General features: G+C 48.7%; 1 protein-coding gene across 2 annotated transcripts in view; it reads right to left on the bottom strand.

Annotated features, from left to right (window-relative positions):
- The window catches only part of XYLT1 (xylosyltransferase 1), a 166,907-nt gene extending 158,778 nt beyond the window's left edge, over window positions 1-8,129 (bottom strand). Inside the window, exon 1 of one of the 2 annotated variants that reach the window (XM_028707063.2) lies at window positions 7,324-8,129. In XM_028707063.2, the coding sequence (XP_028562896.2) occupies window positions 7,324-7,641 (318 nt within the window). In that variant the 5' untranslated portion in view covers window positions 7,642-8,129. The remainder of the gene's footprint in view (window positions 1-7,323) is intronic. The other variant, XM_028707062.2, reaches the window with a different exon arrangement.
- Between the last annotated feature and the right edge of the window lie 10,832 nt (window positions 8,130-18,961).

Genomic DNA, 18,961 nt, shown 5'->3' with positions numbered 1-18,961 from the left:
CTCCACTGCCTTTCGTCATTCTTATTACAGCCACTTGTGTGCTAACAGTGATGTCATGAATGGCAAAGTCCAGTTTCCTGTTTCATGACAGTCCTTCAGTCTCAAAAAGCCAGGAAGGTGCAATAGCAAAGTCATACCAGGCCAGACGTCCTGGCTTCAAATTACTTCTCAGCCATAAATAGCTCACTGGGTTTTCAAGGGTCTCTCTCTCTCTCTCTCTCTCTCTCTCTCTCTCTCTCTCTCTCTCTCTCTCTGTGTGTGTGTGTGTGTGTGCAATCTACCTCATAGGGCTGAAAGTGAGGAAAATTGGGAAAGGAGAAGATCAACATGTGGTGTCTTGAACAGGGTTTGCCAGTTTGGCACCCTCCAGACGCTGCTGGACTACAACTCCAGTCAATCCCAGCCATTGGTTGCGCTAGTTGAGGCTGATGGGAGTTGCAAGTCCACCTGCATCTGGAGGGCACCTTGTTGGCTACCCTTGCCTTGGAGGTAAAAGGCTGAACATAAAGCATCAAGTCTAATTCAGCCTGCCAGGGCTCCCCGTTTGGCCTGCAAGGTCGCTGTGGCTAAGCCATACCCACCAGGCCTATGCCTATTGCCATAGGGCATTAGGTGCAGGGAAAGAAGTGGCTGGGCCAATGGGACTTTGCAGGCACCCAGTGATCAGCTGGTTGGCCGTCCTATGCCCATCACTTCGCAAGTCCTGGCAATCAGCTGATCATAGCAGAAGGCCCAGTGATCAGCTGACTGTGCCTTCCATTTACAGCCCTATGCAAAAATGGGTTGATGACATCACAGTGGCATCAGGTGACTGACAGGGCTGTGGCCCCAACCAACAGTCAAACTTGGCCTGTGAGGGGTGGGGGAAGATAAGGACCTGGCCCACCATCCCCCAAATAAAGACCCCCCTGTGTGTGGCACCACAGCCTGCTCTGACCCACCTGGCACCAACCAGGAGGAGGGTGTTTCTCTGTAGGGGTGCCTGTTTTGTGGAACAGTCTCCCCTCAAAAATCCAGCGGACACCTTCACTGGTGGTTTCTTGTTGGCAACTGGACTGCAAACGCTTGAGTGAATTAAAGACCATTGATCACCCGCTCACTCGTTTGTGCCTACTGTATGAGGACTGTATGCTTATTTTTACTTTTATTTATTTATTTTATGAATCACTTCCCATAAAAGCATCTCAGAGCAATTAAGGCTAAAAACCATCAACAATAAAAGCAATTTCAAATCCGATACAAGAGACTGACAAGGATAAAAACCTCCGCTTGAAAAGGCTTCCTGAAAAAGGAGTGTCGTCAAGAGACATGCCCCTTGTTTGATATATCATTTGATGTAGTTTTAATTATATTTCATTGTTGAAATCATGCTGTACACAACTTTGATACCCTGAATGAAAAGTGGCATATGAATCCTTTTAGTAAACAGGTAATATCAACCTGGGGGCAGTGGCGTAGCGTGGGGGGTGCAGGGGGGGCTGGCTGCACCGGGCGCAACATCTGGGGGTTAGGGTTAGGGGGCGCAAATCCACGGGTTAGGGGGCGCAAATTACTTGCCTTGCCCTGGGTGCTGACAACCCACGCTACGCCACTGCCTGGGGGTGTATGGGGGCGTTACAGGAGGGGGAGTACCGCTGGTGAGGGGACACATCGTGCTCCTTTGAGGGTGGTTTGCCCACCTTTGGTCCCCACCCTGCACTCAGCTCTCACCTGTGGCTCCCAGAAGCTGGCAGCATGTGACAGCCGCCGCTTTGATTGGCCGGCTAAACCAGGAGAGGGTAGCCGATGGGTCTCAAACCCTTGGTGAGCTAGGGACTCCCCCTGCATGTGAAGACAGGCTATGGCAGATTGAGAGAATGAGACCAATAGTGGGTCCAATGGTCAAGAAGGTGTTTTCTGCATGACGTGAAGGGCAGGTGGGGCTTGTCAACAACCTGGGAAGGTAGCCCATTTAGAAGAAAGAAAACTCTGATCTAATCCTTGCCTGCCTTGCAGGATATCTTCAGGAGAAGATAATGCTAAGGTTTACTTACCTTAAGAGGTAAGTAAAACAAACATCTCCCGGCCTGTTCTAGCAGGAGAGATACAAAGTTGTTTTCCATGCTAGTCCTACTCACGAGTACACCCACTGGAATTAATGGGCAGGACTAACTTGCGTCCCTTCATTTCAGTGGGTGTGCTCTGGAAAGAACTCGCCTGAAATCAACCCGTAATGTTCATTTTTAAAAATATGTGTGAGGGGGCAATATTTTCAACACCACGTGCATTCCTTGCAACATTGCTGCCCATTTCATCAGCATCGCAAGTCCTTCCTGATCTACCTGTTCAGGGACCGCTCAGCACCATGCTTTGCTTTGGAATATTATACACAGAGAGAAGAATATATATATATATATATATATATATATATATATATATATATATATATGTGTGTGTGTGTGTGTGTGTAAAGGTAAAGGTTCCCCTGCCCGTACGGGCCAGTCTTGACAGACTCTAGGGTTGTGCGCTCATCTCACTCTATAGGCCGGGAGCCAGCACTATCCGGAGACACTTCCGGGTCACGTGGCCAGCGTGACAAAGCTGCATCTGGCGAGCCAGCGCAGCACACGGAACGCCGTTTACCTTCCCGCCAGTAAGCGGTCCCTATTTATCTACTTGCACCCAGAGGTGCTTTCGAACTGCTAGGTTGGCAGGCGCTGGGACCGAACGACGGGAGCGCACCCCGCCGCGGGGATTCGAACTGCCGGCCATGCGATCGGCAAGCCCTAGGCGCTGAGGCTTTTACCCACAGCGCCACCCGCGTCCCACACACACACACACACACACACACACACACACACACACATATATAAAATCCCCAATGCAAATATCCTAGCAGCGAAGGAAAATGCCCCTCAACTTTGGGGGGAGATTTCGATGACTCAGCAAGCGATGCATTTCAAAATAATTGAGTCCCCTAAGAGGGCTTCTAATAATAGAGAACCCAGTTAAAGCACTTTCCCCTCTGCTGTTTCATAACTAGGTCCCCTGTGGATAGTTTGGTTGCTTCAGGGAACGAAATTCCTCAGGTGGGTATAGCACAGCAAACCCTCCAAAAGGAAAACAAAGGTCACTTAGGGCTTCTGTTCTCCTCTTCCCCCTGGGCTCAAAAGAGTGGGGAAAAGTTGAGCTCCAAGGCTAAAGGGCTCCAGTGAGATGAGGCAGGGCGGGGTCGCAAACGCAAGAAGGGAGATGGAAGAGAAATGCAGTGGATATCCTGTGCCTTTAAGGTAGTTGGGGAAACTGCTGATGTGCCAAAGGCCTCTGGGACATTTCTCGTCTTGCTCCCCTTCCCCTTATCAGTTGATAGCCAAAGGGAAGAATTGTGGGTGATAGCCAGGGGCTCCCACACCCGAAACAGCTGAGCAAACCGCCAAAGGGCACAAGGAAAAGAGTGTGTTTTAAAAAGCGAGATTAATGCTCAGTAGGGAAGTTAACTCGGCACTGGAGTGACACGGCTCACAGCAGCTTTGAAAGTTAAAAAAACGACCTTCTGAGAGATCCAAAACTAGGATGCTTTTGCTACAGCTCAGCTGTTAAACCCCAAAGCGAGGTCAGAGGGCAACTTCAAATGATTTAAGACAGCTACCCTTAAAATAAAAGATGCACCGAATTTTTTATCTGCCTACAAAAATATTTGCGTTCCAAAATATGGCTGTTCTGTCCTTCCTTAGGGAACCATTGGGGTAATTTTAAGGAGAGGAGCAATGTGCTGTTGTTGATCTAAACCCGGCACGCCAGGTAGAGTTAATTCATTGGATCTACAGGATTTCCTTCAGGGAAATATTGTGATCCCAAGACACAGTGGGGGATTTTTAATGGGGTTTTTTGGGGGGTACTGTAGATCTTTCTGGACCTATTTAACAACGTCCCATGGAACACGTGAAAAAGGATGCCTCTGAGAATGTGCTGAATGCCTTTCTTAACCCAATGAACACCTCAGCACTGCCCCCCTCCAAGAAAAGGTTGACTTGGAGGGAGTTTCCCCAGTTAGAGAATCCAAACAGACTGAGCTAGAATTAAGGTGGGTTGCTTAGAATTTAAGTCATAAAAGTGCCACCACAGTGAGGCAGATGGGATCTTCTAGAAGCTAGAATGGGAAGGGTCTTTAGTGGTCACCTCCTAGCTCAACTCACTAACTAAACGCAGGATGAAACTGCAGCATCCTCGTGAGGCAGACATGCAGTCTCCGCCAACAAAGGAGTTATGCTGGCTACCTTTCTTGAATATGAAGGCAGACACTTTTTAAAATTACAGCTGTGTTAAGCATTGGTGGAGGAGGTTCAAACCTCAGGACTGAGGAGTTCTTTACAAAGCAGCGCTGTGGAAACGTTGACTCAGGTAGGCTTGTCGAAAGCAAGGCCAGCCTGGCGAAGGAAAATGCCGCTGAAGCACTGGGTCACTTTCAAGAGGGGCAAAGACCAACCCTATGGTTTCGAAAAATTCTGTCTCAAATTTTATTGGTTTGCTCGACAAGCTCTTGCCCTAGCTGCATAAGAAGTGGCAGTGTTACTCGCGGAGGTAAGACAATGGCATTCACTCAACACAGGGTCAGAAGCATCCAATTTAGGATTTCAGCGTGCTCCAAGACTCAGCCCAAGCCTTCAAAGGGAGGTTTTGGACCCAAGCCTTGGCTCAACACTTCCAAGACTGAAAATCCAGACAGCACATATTTAAAACATATGGGGAACTGAACAACTCTTTTGATTAAAAGGTTGCTTGCACTTGCCACCCAAGGCCTGGGGTATTGAAGAAAATATTGGGGAAGGAGCCAAGTAAGCCTCGCCCCACATAATCGATCATATGACACGGCACACGCACACAACAAGAATGGCAATGCCCTTCAACTTGGAGGGGAGGTCCAGGACCTCAAATATTGAGGGGGGGCAAAGGGACCTTGGCCTCTAGGAGTGGACTCCTACGCCAGGGATGGTGAGCCTGGGCAAGGCACATAGCAGGGGACTCAAAGAGGAGTCGTGCCCATCAAACATTGTTGCATACGCACACATGCACAGAGCTGCCTCCTTCGGTCAGCCCTCCCTGTTCATCAAATGATTGATCCGATGTCTGGGGTGGCAGGCAGTGATCCATATCTGGGCTCTGCAGAGAGGTTTAAATCTCTCCACTGACCCCAACTCTGCCAAAATCAGTGGGGTCCCAGAAAAGTTTGCTCTATGGCCAGGGTGAGCCACCCCGGCTCAAGAAAATGCCACAGGGTGTAGGAGTACATGCACCACACCAGCACATCGCAAGCTGGAAGAGACTTCCAAATTGTGTGCTTTGAGTCCTTTCTTCTTTTTCTTCCCTTTAGCACCCAGATCCAACTTTCAGAAACTCCTCCGTGTCTAGAAGAAAACCCTGGCTACCTGCCCCTGGATAAGGACTGGAGAGCAATTCAATTCAGTTCACACTCAAAGGCGAACTTACTGATCCTTCACTTTCTGAAGCAATAAGCAAAATCAAGACACTGCCGAACTTTGAAATTTCTGCACTTCTCTGAATTTGGCAGTGCAGCTCTCCAGCCAACCTATATGGACAAAGATCCATATACTAGTCTGCATTTAAACACACATAGCAGGTGAAAGTAACGTAAAGGAATGCATTATAGTTAGGGGGAACTGCTTTGCAAAAATGTATACATTAGGTAAAATTGCATACAACCATGTGTATATTGGAGAAATTCGAACTAAAATGCTGATGAACTCTGTCACAAGTTGTGGGAATGTGGAGAATCAAGCTTAAGACAGGGAAAAACGATAAACTGAAATTGACTGGTTCACGCATCCTCACTTATGATGCAGATTTAAAACCAGGATACACTCAAGTTAATAAAAGAGAGACACATATTTCTACAGGTTCTCAGGGCACTTTCCCTAAGCCCAAATAATATGGTTCTCATAAATAGATCGTTCCAGCCCATATTTAATCCAGAGTTATAATTTCAACAGAAAATCCAGAAAGCTTTTTTTCTTAAAAAAACCCCCCAAAACCCAGAAACAGCAAATCTGGATATAATAGGGGGGAGATTATATGTGATGGCATTTTCCTGAGAACAAGGTAATCCTGTGGATGATGTGGTACACCTGCATGTGTGAGCTGCACCAAGTGCAAAGCAAGCTGGCATGTGGAAGCCTCCTGGGTGGCCATCCATCCCTTGCCTGACGCTCAACCCTAAGACACCTCTACAACCACGGCACACACTGCAAGGAGGAGGTGTGGATCCAGAATTGGACTCTGCAGTCACTTATGGACACATCGTTAAGACTGTGTTCATAGAAGGCAGTCTTACTTGGCAAAGATGAAGACGACGACATTGCGAGACAACCCGCTCCATCTAAGAACTGTAGAGTGCAAAGAGGACTCCCAGGACTTCTCCGGACTATTCTTTGAGCAAGACACCAAACATCATGATTGAGAATGGAAAGGGGGAAAATACCACACATACCTTGTCATGAATCATCTTACTACTTTTTCTCTGTGCTGGCCACCTTAAAGTCTTTTTTTTTAAGGACTTCATCTCCACTCACCATCAGTACCCCATCCTTCTTCCACCTAAAGGTAAACCCCAAAAGGCGCCCGAGGTCTCAGAATGACAGCCCCAAATCTTAAGAGTGTTTCTTCCCAAGTCCCACCAAGCGCATAGAGGCATGCTCCTCCAGCAAGCCCTGCCACGGTGGAAATCCCTATTTACTCTTGAGCAAGCCCATATATTGCATGGTGCGGCTCTGCCCTCAGCGGGACTCACTTCGGAGCCAAAACGCATTAGACCAGGCTTGGGCTGTATGTCGCGCGTGCTTGTTTGTTTTTAAAGTCCACTCAGTGCAAAATTCCCAAGGAGCCCAATTCAACAACACTGTTTCCCCCCAAGGGACATCCATCATAGAAACCCAACACAGTCCGATAGACAAGATCGCCACGCGGGGAGTACGAGAGAGGAGGCGGGGAGAGGGAGATAAGAGAAGGAAAGACGCAGCTGGCAGGCGGGAAGGGGTTAACCCACCACCCTGCGCCCCCTAACCCCGCAGTAAGTCCCTTCGAAGCGGAGGCTGCCTTCCGAAGAAGTGCGCCGCCAGACGGGTAAGACGCGCGCCAAGGCGTCTTGGGCGCACAGGCGCGCAAAGGCGGCCACGGCGTCTTCTCCAGGGCCACCGGCGTCTTCTCCAGGGCTTGCCCTTCAGAGCATCTTTGGAGGGAAGGGGGGTGGGGGGAGCCGCTGCCTTTCCTAGCCTCACTCTCCCCGCTCCTCACCTCCTCTCCCGCGAGCTGAGGGAAGGCGCCCCTTACCATCGCCGCCTTGGCGCGGAAGGCGCCGGGTCCCTTGCGGTGCTGGTGCGCGCGGTGCCCGTCGTGGCCAGGGTTGCTGCTCTCCAGGTCGCGCTTCTCTCGGCGGCGGCTGGCGCTGCGGCTGCTGCTGCCCTGCGGCGGGCGCTGCTGCTCCTCCTCGCCGGAGTCCAGGCTGCTGAAATTCCACACGACCAGCGTCTGCACGAGCAGCACGGTGAGCGCCAAGACCAGCGCCGAGCGCGAGCGGCGGGCCAGGCGGCGGGCGCACGAAGCGGCCGCGGACGAGGACGGCGAAGGCGACGCGGCCACCACCACCATCTTCGCGGCGGAGGCAGCGGCGGCGGCGGCTGTGCTGCTGCTGCTGCTCCGGATTGCTGCTGCTGCTGCTGCTGCTCGCTGAGCCACTCAGAAGCGCCGCATCCGCCGCCGCCGCCTGGAGTTTTTCAGACGGACGAGACGTCAGCAGCAGGAGGAGGAGGCGGAGGCGGCCGAGGAGGCGGAGAGCGGGCAGGCAGGCAGGCGAGAGGAGCCGAGGAGGCCCGGCCCTCCGGCAGGCAGGCGAGGCAGCCCCGCGCTCGCTCGCTCCAGACGAGCCGAGGGGAGGAGAGGGGCTTGGCCGGCGAGGGGCGTGCGCGCAAAGGAGACGGCGGGGAGGAGCCGGCGGCGGCGCAGCCGAGCGAGCGAGCGGCGCCTTGTTTCAGGAGGAGGAGGAGAAGCTGGTCTGGGGGCTTTGGACAGGCAGGGGGTGGGGGCGTCTCTCTCCGGATGCGCCTTGGCACGGCTGGCAACCGAGAGGGGCGCCCGGCTTAGCTGCCGTGCGCCCGCGTCCCCGGCCACCCCTTTCCAGCTGTGCCTTTAAGGCACGACTATCCGCGACTATTATAGCAGGTGTGGTTCCCGGTTTTGGGAGCCTCTGGGCCGAGCGAGAGCTGCTTCGCGTGCCGAGCTATTGCCTGAGAGCACGCCGCGCTCTTAAAGGCACGCGAGTCGGCGTGTGAAGGGGGGAGCGCGCCCGCGCGTTGTTCTGGCCTCGCAGCAATTGCTGCGTGCACAGACGTCGCTCAGCCCAAGCGCATCCCCGCCCTCCCGCGGAATCCCGGGGGTTGCAGTTCGTTCAGGGTGCTGGGAATTGTTGCTCCGTGGAGAGGGAACTACAGTTCCCAGGATTTTTGCAGGGATAGATGGTGTGTGTACGCAAACAGTTTGGAGTAACACTGCGCCTAAGATTGCGGGCTTCAGCGGGTCTGTAAGGCTGCATTCCTATGCATGCACCTGCACTGGCGAAGGAAGAGGGGGTGGGGGGAGCGCACCGCCCCCGGCAGCGCGATCCCGGTGGGGTTCCGTCGCGGCTGCCCCCCCCCCCCGCTGTCCGCCCCCCGGTGCCGGAGCATGAAGTTCCGCCACTGTGCACCTGCTGGCGAGTAAGTCTTGCTGAAAACAAGTCGATTGCATTAAAGCGGAGCTTTGAAAAAAAAGCCCTTTTGATAAGGTTGTTGCAACTCACACACATACGTGTATATAACAAGGAGGTGTACGACATGACAATATAATACTACAATAACATCAATAAAAACAAATCACATTCCAAAGGCCTATTTGAACAGCAGCCATTTAAAAAGACCTAGCAGAAAGCAGAAAGCACACCATCTGAACTTCTGTTGACGGAGTTCCACAGTGCAAGGGCTGCCATAATAAAAGCTGGCCAAGGCAAACTCGGCCCTCCAGATGTTTTTGGGACTACAACTCCCATCATCCCTGACCACTGGTCCTGTTAGCTAGGGGTGGTGGGAGTTGTAGTCCCAAAACATCTGGAGGACCAAGTTTGCCTATGCCTGCTCAAGGGCAATCAAAGGTGTTCCATCCGAAGATCTCAGTGACTGGTGTGGAGCATCAGGAAGCAGACAGTCCTTAAGGTGCTGTGGGCCTAAGTTGTTTAGGGCTAATCCTCACTGAAGTTAGCTGAATCTGTGAGTGAGCGCTAGCACTTATTTTACTATAAATAGCAGGCTCAGGTTGCGCAATTAGAGTTGATTCAGAGCTCTTGTGCAATGAAACCCGCTTCCTTCCAAAAATCAAGACTTTTGTGATAAAGAAAGTGGGAGGGAAATGCACTGGAAAGTGTGGGATAATGCCTGGTGCATCACCATCATCTAACCTCCCTGCAAACAAATCAGAATGAATGCTCAATATATAGCCTCCACCAACTAAGCTCCAAGCAGCTTTGTTCAGAAACATCATGGGGAGTGCTCAACAGAGGGGACACCCAGAAGCCACCACACAACTCATTGGCTGACTAAGTATTTCAAATGTCAGTGTACCTGCCACCCCCTACCTGTCATTAGGTGTGATTCCTGCAATGCAGGGGATTGGACTAGATGACACCACTGGGGATCCCTTCCAACTCTACAGCTCTGTGATCCTAAGATTCTATAACTGGAGCAAAATATTATTACTGCTACTGATCATACTTAAATTATTCAGCAAAACCCGAACAACTTTTTCTTGTTAGTTTCCTGCAAATGCGCAGCCTTTTGTCTGTTAGAGCTTGTGCTGATAAAAGCTGTCAGGTGGGTTATTACTAACAAATGGATATAAAGATTTCAGTTTTTAAAATAATAATAATAACATGCCGCTTGGAATGCCACGCAGCGAGGTTTGTGATAGGTAAAAATAATTCCCTGCTTAAAAGCAGCCTTACAATTGCAGCCGCAGCTCTAGAAACCTGCAAAAATCTACTCAAGACAATTAGCTTTTTTGTCCTTTATTATTTCCTCAAGCGCTGAGGTTTTGTGACACTTCTTTTCAGCTGAACCAAATAAATATTATCTTCCGTGTTTTTCATTGCACAGTCAAAGTGCCCCCCTTATCTGCTCTCCTTTCTTTTGATGTGGCACCCGCATAGCAACAGCCTCACAATTAATTGGTACTTTGCTTCTTAATTAAGAAGTTAGTGGGCCAGATTCTCAACTGCATTTTTGGAGTAAAGGTCTGGGAGAGATAAACTGTGCTGAGCTGATACCATCCTGTTCTCTGGTAGTACAGAGTGTGCCTTCTCAGCCACTTGCTGCATTTAAGAACCTAGAACACTCCCTAATACCAGTGGCGTAGCGTGGGGGGCGCAGGGGGGCCAGCCACACCGGGCGCAACATCTGGGGTTAGGGCAAATCCACAGGTTAGGGGGCGCAAATCCACGGGTTAGGGGGCGCAAATTACTTGCCTTGCCCCGGGTGCTGACAACCCACGCTACGCCACTGCCTAATACTGAGGGAGGTCATTGGTCCATCTACTATTGTCTATGCTGGTTGGCATCAACTCTCCAGGGTTTCATCTCTCTATTGGCCCTGAGGTTCTCCACCCCCTTTTAAGAGCAGATTCTGGCTCATCATTATTGTGATGAAATAGAATGGATGACTTGTGCAAACAGAGGAAGCTTCCTTAATCAGAGTTTGGCCATTGAATCATTTAGCTCAGTACTGGCCACATTCACACCACACCCTGAAAGCCCTATGATACCACTTCCAAGTGCTCATGGCTTTCCCCAAATAATTATGGGAGCTGCAGTTTGTAAAGGGTGCTGAGGGTCTCCCCTATTCCCCTCAGGGAGCTAAGATTCTCAGAGTTCCCTGTGAAAAGAGATTGACTATGAAACTATTCTAAGAATTGTAACTCTGTGAGGGGAATGAAAGCTCTCTGCACCCTTGACAAACTACAGTTCCTGGGATTCTTTCGGGGGAAGCCCAGACTGCTTAAAGTAGTATCATAGAGTTACAGCCCTTCACTTTACTGAATCAGACTATGGCCCATCTAGCTTTGTACTGTCTGCCGTGATGATTCTCTGGGAGAGGCTATCTCCCGGCCCTACCTAGAGATATCTGGGACCATCTCTACACAAAAAAGATGTTCTCCCACTGAGCCATGGGCCTTCCCTACTGTGGCGTTTTTCTCCAGCAGCTCGAGCGAAGGTTGAAGCCCCTGAGCAGGGAAGCTGTGAAGCAACAGTGCAGGCACGCCTATGGAAGGAGGTTATTTTTAGGAGATGCCACTCATATCACGGGCTGTCTTGAGGCTGCTTCTGAGAAATGTGCCAATGGGTCCTCAAATATTGAGCTTTCTGTCGAAGTTTGCTCTCCCTGAAGGAAACGCTGAGGCCTACGTGGGCCGAGGGGGGACGAGTTGCTGCCTGCATTAGAAATCAAGGTCATTTGTCAGAAAAGTAGATGAGGGAAGGAAAAAGGAGCGGGGGGGGGGGGGGAGAGACCACAGCCAACAACGGAGGCGGGGGGGGGGGGGGAGCATTTGAAAAGGCAGCACTGTGTGCAGTGAATGATAATATATTTATACTGCACACTTTTATCGACCTAACAAAAAAGTCACAACCCAAAGGGTAGATTGCACAGGCCCGCTGGTGAAGGCCGAGGATGCTCCCAGACAAGAAAAACAAGCAAGTGCTTGCTAGCATTCAACTATCTTATTTTTAAAAGTAATTTATAGCCAGATCTCCTTTGTGCCCTTTGGGGGAAAGGGCTATAGAGCACTGGCAGAGCATCTGTTTTGCACACAGAAGGTCCCAGGTTCAGTCCTCGGCGTCTCCAGGTAGGGCTGCGAGATGCCTGAAACACTGCTGTCATGGACTGGCTGAGTGCTGAGGAGTGGTGAGAAGCACCAGCTAGATCTAATAGCCCTGAGCATGTCTCAATACCAGGAAAAATACAAGGTAGCTACACCACTCTCATTTCACAGAAATTGCTCACAAGGTAAAGGTAAAGGGACCCCTGACCATTAGGTCCAGTCGTGGCCGACTCTGGGGTTGCGGCGCTCATCTCGCTTTATTGGCCGAGGGAGCCGGCGTACAGCTTCCGGGTCATGTGGCCAGCATGACTAAGCCGCTTCTGGCGAACCAGAGCAGCACATGGAAATGCCGTTTACCTTCCCACTGGAGCGGTACCTATTTATCTACTTGCACTTTGACGTGCTTTCGAACTGCCCCATGAGGTTCTATCTAGGAGGGCTAGAAACAAGAAAGCTCAGAGTCATAGGTGCCACTAGAAGTCTTCAGGGGTGCTATAGCGCCTGTGGATGTTAGCTTGGTTGCCATTGGTTTAGTCAGTGCTGAGCTAGATGTACCAATGGCCTAATCCAGTACAAGGCAACTTGCTCTGTTCCCACAAGCCAGGCCATCCTTATGCTTCAATCTTGATTTTGTCCGCACAGAACTGAGCAAAATAACCCGTTTTGGGAGGCGGGTAATAGCTGCGCTTCTGTAACTTTTGTTTTATACATAAAACAAGCCGCCTTATGTGTAAAACACCGATTTCAGGTTGAAAAGTGTTGTTAATTGCTTGGGGCACAAAGCTTAACATGTTAAATTGTAGTACCTCTTGGTTTCAGCTGGCTACTTCTTAGAAGAACAGAACAAGCATATTACACATCTGTTGTGCTTGGAAGAATTGCTTGTTGCAGAAACTCTCTTTCAAATACTAAGGGTCTATGAAACAAGTGCTAGATGTTGTTTCTCCAGACTTGCTTTAATTTATTTGCTGTATTTTTTTTTTTACCCTGCCTTTCCTCCTCTCTCCCAATCCCAATTTTATCCTGACAACAACTCTGCAAGGTAGCTTGAACCAAGACAGAATCCTAGAATCATGGAGTTGGAAGGGACCCCAAGGGTCATCTAGTCCCACCCCCTGCAATGCACTGACAACAGCTGAAGAATCCCTGATAAATGGCCATGCAACTTCTGTTTTGAAACCTTCAATAAAGGAGATTCCACCACCTTCCAAGGCAGCCCACCCTGCTGTCAAAAAGCTCTTACTACCAGAAAGTTCTTCCTAATGTTTTGTTGGAATCTGTTGTCTTACTCATGGTTTCAGGTTCTACCTTGTGTTTTCATTTTGTATTTTTATGTTGTGATCAGTGGATGAAGGGTGGTATACAAATTTTAACAACAACAACAACAACAACAACACTGGGCAACAAATTTTTACTTTTTGAATGTTGTCTAGATTTCTACAACTGATTTAGGGTATTTTTGCACTGCTGAATCAGGAAATGGCATCCGTTTCTCTCCATCAGGTCAGATTTACTGTAAACTGAATGGTGGGCATTGAGAAAGGTAAATTGCATGTTGCTTCACCATTTTTCAAACTTCAGGGCTTGAACTTCCGTTTCTTGGAACTCCTGGAATGCTCAGCAGCACGGAGGTCTCTCTTCAGAGTCCAACAATAGTCAGCCATCATGAGTGCGTCCCAGCGACCCTGATACCTGGTCTTCATCTCTTTCATGTCCTGATGGAATCTCTCCCCCTGCTCGTCACTAATTGAACCCAGGTTCTCAGGAAACCGGTCCATATGTTAAAATAGGTAGTGCATCTTGACGCTCATGTTGCAGCCCAGGTTTCTGAAAACAGTCAGCATGTTGTTAACAAGTTCTGCGTAGTTTGTGGCCTTATTGTTGCCAAGAAAGTTATTCACTACCAGAACAAATGCCTTCCACGCTTCCAGTTCCACTTCATTCATTGAGTTTCCGAACTCTGGATCTCTGATGAGCTGACGGATCTGAGGACCGTCAAATATGGCAGCTTTCAGCTTCTCCGTGGTCAATCCTGGAAAAGCCTGGCACAAGTAAGTGAAGCAGTCACCATCCTTGTCCAGAGCCTTGGTGAACTGCTTGATTAAGCCAAACTTGATGTGCAGCGGTGGGAAGAGTATCCTGTCTCTGTCCACCAGAGGGTCGTTGATGACGTTCCTTTTTTTTGCAAGGCACCAATTCCTCCCGCACAGGCCAGTCCTTCGTGTAATGCTGAGCACGGTCCCTACTATCCCACATGCACAGAAAACATGTGGTGAAGCCAGACTGTTGTCCCAACAAAAAGTTCACCATCTTCAGGTCAACACAAATAAACCACTTATGCTGATCATAACCAATTTTCTCCAGCACATACTTCACCACTTCATAGTTCTCCTTCAGTATACTTGAGTGAGCCAGAGGTATAGAGGCAAACTGGTTGCCGTTGTGTAGCAGAACACATTTCAGTGATCGCTTGCTGCTGTCAATGAACAGTCTCCAATCTTTGGGTTCGTACTGTGGCACTCCAAGCTTGAGCAGAAGCTGCGCAATATCTGCACAGTACACCAAAGTCCTCTTCCAAGAAAAAACGGAGGTACTCTTGATGCCTGTTGCAGAAGAAGCTGATGCGAGCACTGTCAGAGAGGAGGTTTTTTTCCTTCAATCTGGATGCAAACAGTTCAGCAGAGTCCTTTGACAAGCTGAGGTCGCGAAATAGATAATTCAACTCCTTTTGGGAAAATGGATGTGGAGCATCATCTTCAAGAACCACTTCTTCTTCATGTCCTTCAACACTGGAGGCATCTTCGTCACTAATGTCAGGAAGTTCTCCGAAGATAGGCACTGGAATTTCATCACAATGAGCTACAGGATGACGTGCTGATTGAAGATCAGGATACTTGAGGCTGCTCCGGTTCTTTCTGTTGATCTCAGTCACATCAACAGCGCACCAATTTATGGAAGATTTTGAGGTTTTATGACTTCAAACTGATCACCCAGAACTATCGGACCTGAATACTTCTTGTCATTAAAATAATCATTTCCAATCAAAACAATTATTCGACATGGCATTTTACCCCCACCAACTTCTTCTAAAATGTTCCACAGAAGCGTACATGTGAACAAAAACGTAAAAAAACGACATGTGGCCATAGCTCAAAAACTTGACCTGATTGAGCAAAACCAATGTGATTTTTGGATTCAGCGCATCAGATTCGTCCTAAATCAACTGAAAAAACACAGACAACAAATTTGTTGTTGACCAGTGTAATAATAATGCCACCACCCTCTGGAGCAACAGAAAACAAGCTTGTTCCACCTGCCATGTGACAGCCCTTCAGATATTCAAAGATGGACTCTGATCATGCTTATCTGGACGGAGGATAGAGAGAGGTGCGTGTAAAAATTAGACTATGTAGAAAGACAAAATTCGTATTCCTTGCCCTGCCAACTTTTGCCTGTGGCCCCAGCCATCCATGGCATGTGGACCCCAGAAGATTAACCAGAAGGGAATGTGGCCCCCAGACGGAACAAGTTCTCTAGCCCAAGTGCCAGATAAGGAGGTCAGGATAGCCCAAGGCTCCCTTCCCCCTGCTGTGAGCCATTGTAAGAAAACTGTCTCTGGATTCTTTAATCCTGCCTCTCTCTCAACAGTTTTTGAAACCTTCAGTGCCAAGTAGGAACATTTGAGAGCTCTATGGGGCTTCTTACTCCTCCTCGAGATATTTTGGATCGCACCATCTTGGAGTAGTTATGTGGCTTCATAAATCACAAGTAGGGCATGGATTTTCTCTATGAATTCATCCTTGTGAAGCCGGCTCACTTTGGAGGTTAGAAATAAAGAACCCAAAGCCAGATGTGCATATAAATCCACATATGTGCTCCTTTCATTTTTCACATTTGTTGTTTAAAGGCAAGGGTGTTTAGCTTAGGGATCTACAGCAGAGCTTAACAGTTCTGTTGTTGTTTTTTAAAAACACAAACACACACAATTTTTTCTTTGACCTTAAAGGGAGCATTATGATGTTCAGTAAATAGCTTGTTTGCTTTGTACAGGAATGATTTGTAACATCCATGGTTTTCTCCAAACAATTTGTTTTTACACCATGAGATTTAGTGTCAGGGACTTAGAAAATGGAATTGTTTTATGAGCACAGAGCAATCACTCTAGGGCATGCTTATTTCACAAAATAATACCCCCTCCCTGCTCTTTTCTTCCAAATCTTACCTTCCTGGAGAAATGATATATTCACCACACATGCAGTGCTGGCTGGTCTTATTATGGCCAGTGGGGCACTGCCCCACCAACCTCAGTCTGCTTCCACCACCTCCCACCCACCCACAGGCCTACCTCCTTACCTAACCAGTCCAGAGGTCAGCACTGCCTGTGAGTTTCCCTTCTCCTTGGTCTTAATGTTCTCCTTCTAGAACTCAACAGGGAGGAGAATGGGGATGCCTGAGAGGAGTGTTACAGGGAGACTGGCCTAACATCTTGTGGTCAGCTGTGGGTCAATTGAACTTCTGTTCTCAGACAGGTCAGTATCATATCTGAGAAACAAAGAAGGGCTTTTTACACAGGGAGGTGTGGGGAATCCAGAAAAAGGCAAGAGTGTGTCTCAGAACACATGTAAGCTCTTAGTGTGTACTGTAGTGCAGTGGTTAGAGCAGCATCCCCACCAACGTGGTTTTCTCCAGATGTTTTGAGTGACAACTTCTACCATTGCTGTCATGATCCAGGGGCCAGAGGTTCAGTCCAAAGAGGGTAAAGTCTTTTACGAAAACACTTACCCAAAAAAGTAGGGTTCAAGGTGAAGATCAGTCTTCACAAGCCAAACACAAGCATAGAGAATCTGTCCAAGTCCAAAACATAATCCAAAAACAAGGTTATGGAACAGTCCAAGATCAATCTCACAAGGAGTTTATGAAGCAAGACAGGAAAACTATTTTTATTCTGTTTTTTCGTTTACTTATTTTATTGCATTCATATCCTACTTTTTTTCCCAAGAAGGTCATGGTGACATACATGGTTCCCCCCCCTTCCTCAATTAATCCACACAACAATCATTAAGGTAGATTAGACTAGCCCAAGGTCACTCAAGGAGCTTCATGCCCAAGTGAGGATTTGAACCCATGTCTCCCAGGGCCAACACTGTTGTTGGATTCCAATTCCCATCATATCCAACTACTGGCCATGCTGGCTAGAAATGATAGGAGTTGTAGTCCAACAACATTTAGGGACCCAAGGTTGAGAAAGGGTGCTCTAACCACTGCACCACATTCAAACAAGGTGCCACAGACCTGCATTGCCTCCAGGTACTAGGAGACTAGGTGACCTTATATACTCTGGCCTATTGGAACACTCTCTAAATTCAGCGATGGGCTCTTCACACACACTTTTTGCCACAGGGGTGGACTCTCCCAGCCCTACTTGCTGGAGAGTGAACCTGGAACCTTCTTCATGCAAGGCACGTGTTCCACCACTGCCTTTTCCAATCTCAGGGGTGTGGGGTCGAGCCCCATGTTGGGCGAAAGGTGGTTTGAACATATTTCACCAATCCTGGCCAGAACACACTGTCTGCCAATTAGTTTCCAGGCCCAATTCAAAGTGCTGGTTTTGACCTCTAAAGCCTTAAATGTCTCAGGACAGTACTTCCATGACTGCCTCTCTCCATATGTACCTACCCAGACCCTGAGATCATCTTCTGAGGCCCTTCTTCATGTGCCTCCTCCACGAGAGGTCCAGAGGGTGGCAACATGAGAACAGGCCTTTTCCATGGTGGGTCCCCATTTGTGGAATGCTTTCCCCAAGGATGTTCTGCTGGTACATTCATTATACACCTTTAGGCACTAGGCAAAAACATTCCTTTTCAACCAGGCTTTTGACTGATTGACATCTGGTGCCCTTTTAAAATGTATTGTGGAAAGGGGGATTATTGGGTTGCCTTTGTTTTTATTTGATTACATATTTTGGGATTTTTATATTGTAGTTTTATGTTGTGAACCACCCTGAGATAAGGGAGGCATACAAACAAACAAACAAACAAATATTGCAAGGGGTTGGACTAGATGATCCTCACAGTCCTTTCCAACTCTACAAATCTGCATTTCTCAAATCTTTGCTGTGAGATTGAGAACTACAGTGCCTGATTGGTGTAAGAACCATGCCCTACCTTAGCTCCAGGCAACAGAACTGCTGGGCTATGGAACATGCAAGCAACATTCTGCTTGTGGCTCGATATTTCTATGTTGGTACCCAGGATCACAACCACTTCCCAGCAATAAAATCTGGGTGGCCTAATTTTTATACCATCCTGCAGCACAGCAATTGGATTTAAATTAATCTATATTAAGAAGCAGAATGTGAGCTGGCTTCCCCACCCGACCCCCTTCAGATGAGAAATGCGTTGAGAAGGTGAAATCCTCTTTGGGGTTTTTTTTAATAATTCTGTTCCTTACTGCTGGGGTCCATTCTCAAGGGATTTCTTGCAGAGGGAAGGCAGAGTGAGTTATCTGCACTGAGGTTTGAAAATCAGATATAATGATAGTTCTGCTGATGGGTGAACACACATTAGATGCCGTGAGTCCCCCGAAGCTCTCAGGAGCGGGTTTGGGTTGGCAGGATCCGATGGAAGAGGAGGCAGAAATATGGGGAGGGGGAACCTGGGTTGGAGGAGGAGGGAACTCCCCTCTTTGCCCTGTGGAAGGGGGAGCAAGGATCTTCCCCAGTGCTTTGATCAGCCAAGATGTGGGGCTGAACAGGAAGTGGCCTGAGCAGGAGGGTGCAGCCTTGTCACCTAGAACCAGACAATGCCTTTGCAGATGGGAGCAGACCCACCAATGGAGTGCCCACCTGCAGCCAACAGCTATGAATACCAGCTGCTGGGAATTGCAGGTGGGCAGACAGCTGTGGTACTCTGGTCGTGCTTGCTTGTTTCCCACAGGTGTCTGCTTGGCCACTGTGAGAACAGGATGGATTGGATTGGATTGATCTTTATTACGGCCATTGAGAACAGGATGCTGAACTTTGGAAAACGAGCGAGGTCCCAGCTGAAGAAGAATGGCAACTGAAGCTGAT

The sequence above is a fragment of the Podarcis muralis genome, chromosome 14 (assembly GCF_964188315.1).
Source record: "Podarcis muralis chromosome 14, rPodMur119.hap1.1, whole genome shotgun sequence".
NCBI lineage: Eukaryota > Metazoa > Chordata > Lepidosauria > Squamata > Lacertidae > Podarcis > Podarcis muralis.
The sequence above is the reverse complement of the archived record's forward strand: the minus strand, read 5'-3'. Positions and strand labels throughout refer to the sequence as shown.